General features: G+C 37.7%; 1 protein-coding gene across 2 annotated transcripts in view; it reads right to left on the reverse strand.

Annotated features, from left to right (window-relative positions):
• Nucleotides 1–2,928, reverse strand: part of GNB4 (guanine nucleotide binding protein (G protein), beta polypeptide 4) — a 58,221-nt gene that overhangs the window by 8,806 nt on the left and 46,487 nt on the right. For both annotated transcript variants that reach the window (XM_011980378.1, XM_011980379.1), the window contains exon 9: nt 1,353–1,569. In XM_011980378.1, the coding sequence (XP_011835768.1) occupies nt 1,353–1,569 (217 nt within the window). The remainder of the gene's footprint in view (nt 1–1,352; nt 1,570–2,928) is intronic.

Here is a 2,928-nt window from a genome sequence, read left to right on the forward strand (position 1 = left end):
AAAAAAAAAAAAAATTCTTAAAAACAAAAAAAAGAAGTCAAAGGATCAGTCCAGGAAGCCCATTATCAACATAATGGGAGATCTAGAAAAAGGGAATAATGATAACGGAGAAGAAATAAAATTCAACAAGCCCCTACCCCCAAGTGTCCCTATTCTATAAGGCAATCAGTTTCCAGATCAAAAAGGCGCACTAAATACCCAGCACAATGAAAATGGATCTGCTCCAAGACATATCAAAAGTGGCAGAAAGTGTGAAGATTCATTAGTGAGAAGCACATCAAAACTAAGACTATAAACCAAAAAATTAACTCTAGAAATTACAAAAAAAAGCCGCATGGCAAAAGAAGTCATAACACGTCTCATGGCTCAGCAACAAATGACTTTTTAAAAAGTCGGAATTATGTAAACAGTGAATGTGGCTCTAAACAAAATCTATCATATGGGAAAAAACTGGTGGGGAAGAATGTGGCTATGGTGGGAGCAGCTTAAAACCAAACCCTTATCATCCATGATAATAGGTCAACAACAGGTAACACCTAATTTTTTTTTTAAACAAGTAACAGGAATACAGGCATGTTATTTAGAGATAGGTAAGTAAGCCAGGTGAGGTGATTCAAGCCTGTAATCCCAGCTACTCCAGAGCTTGAGGCAGGAAGAAACCAGCCTTAGCAGCATAAAGAGATCCTGTCCAAACAAAACAAAACAAAGGTGGAGAGGGAGACGAGGAGTAGTTAATGACTAAATGTAGTTACTTTGCAGAAACTATGGGTTGGGAATGAAGCAATGCTGTGTTTTGGTAACAAGCTATATAGGACAACTGGATTCCTTTAAGTATAATTTTGATTTTTAAAAAGAGTTAAAAATTACTCTGTGTGACTTGTTATTAATGACAGTCCCCAGTATGACTTAATGTGTATTGTCATCTTGTGGAAGCTGCAGAGGAGGACTCAGGGTGTGGGGCTAAGGGAAGTGACAAGTGTATGTCCTGTCCCATACAAGAACTGCTTCAGAAGGAAGAAAACGAGCAGTTACAATGTTTCCTGTCAGGTGGTAAGAAAAGTGTGATTTCTAAAATACCACACTGAATCACATTCACTATCTATCTTTAACTTTGAAGTCTATGAAACAAGAAAATATTACAGACTTCAGTGTGATTCTTCAGAAAGCAAAAGTGTAAATATGGCTTATGGATTATAACCACAAACAAAGGGTAACAACAAAGAACATGATGAGAAGCATTGGGTTACCACTTCCCACAACTCCAAGATGTCCATGGAGGCCTAGAACACAACTGACGGGAACCTCTTCACACTTCCTGAAAATCAGAACCTAATGTGGACTGATTTACTAACCTGCACGATCTCCTTTTAGCGTGTCCCATACGTTACAATTAAAGTCATCGTAACCAGCCAACAAGAGACGCCCACTTTTTGAGAAGGCTACGGAAGTGATTCCACAGATGATATTGTCATGAGAATACAATAATAACTCTTGATCTGCACGAAGGTCAAAGAGCCGGCAAGTGGCATCATCAGAGCCAGTGGCGAAGGCATATCCATTTGGGAAAAACTAGACAGGAGAGTAACAAACATTTATTCTACAGATGTATGCAAAATCATAGGAGGCAGTGTAATAATAGACAAATCTAGACTAACATTCCAACTTGGCTACTTACCAGGTGAGCGATGTTGGGCACTGAAGATTCTTAAATATTCTGAGCCTTAGATTCCATTTCAAAGTGTTGGTTAGGATTGAATTAAATAACATATGCAAAGTATATAGCCTATTGTTCAGAACACAGCAAGTATTCAACAAATACTGGCTCTGGTTCTCCATATGTCATACTGAAACATTTAAGGTAAGTACTAATATTTATAGAATATATATATGTGTGTGTGTGGGGGGGGGCTACTGCAGAACGAGCAGCAAGGAGATAAAAGGTCCACAATCCTCATAGGGTTATAAGGACCCCTTAGGACAGTTCTTTTTCAGATTTCAGAATTTTTCAGATTTTAGAAAGGTAATATACTGCATATTTGGTAAAACCCAAATATGGTGCAATGTACAATACACTATCAAGTCAACATTATTAAACAACACTATTCAGATCCTCAATATCTTATTTCGTGCCTTCTTAGGGTATCAGCATTTCCAAGTTGTCTACTAAAGTCTCCTACACAATGGTGCTTTGGGTCCTTGAATTTTTAATGGCTTTTGTTTTATGAATTTCGATGCTGTGGTGTCACTACTGTCCATTTTATTAAGATAAAACTTCTCTCATCTTACAGTTTTTGGTCCAATTCTACTTCGGTTAATAGTAATATAGTAATATTACTGCAGATTTCCTTCCAGTTTATGACTTACCCACTCTCTCATTGTTACATTTAGCCTTCCCGGGTCATTTTTGCTTTAGGTGTGTTTCTTGCAAACAACATGATAGTTCAGTTTATTCCATATCTTTCAATAGCAGTCAGCAGTCATCATTTATGTGTAATGCCTTATGTGATTATTCTTGGGCCTTAATATCTTATCCTATATTCTATTTAGTGTATTTTCTCCCTCCATCATGGCTATGATCTCTGATACAGTATTTCTCCCTTAACACTTGGCAGATATTCTTCAGGAGCCTTCCAGCAGTGTCTATTGTGAAAAAGTATGAGGTTAGCTTGGTTTTTAATCTCTCATATCTAGGTAATCTGCGTTTTCATCTTGAATTTTCTTCCATCTTTTGATACTCTAAATTCAACAGGACATGTTGGTTTTTCTTAATTACTTTTCTTTGTTATTTTTGAGATGCAGTCTTGCTCTGTCGCCCAGGCTAGAGTGCAGTGGTGCAATCTCAGCTCACTACAACTTCTGCCTCCTGGGTTCAAGTAATTCTCCTGCCTCAGTCTCCTCAGTAGCTGGGATTACAGGCATGCACCACAA

Source organism: Mandrillus leucophaeus, unplaced genomic scaffold, assembly GCF_000951045.1.
Source record: "Mandrillus leucophaeus isolate KB7577 unplaced genomic scaffold, Mleu.le_1.0 Scaffold211, whole genome shotgun sequence".
NCBI classification, from domain to species: Eukaryota; Metazoa; Chordata; class Mammalia; order Primates; family Cercopithecidae; genus Mandrillus; species Mandrillus leucophaeus.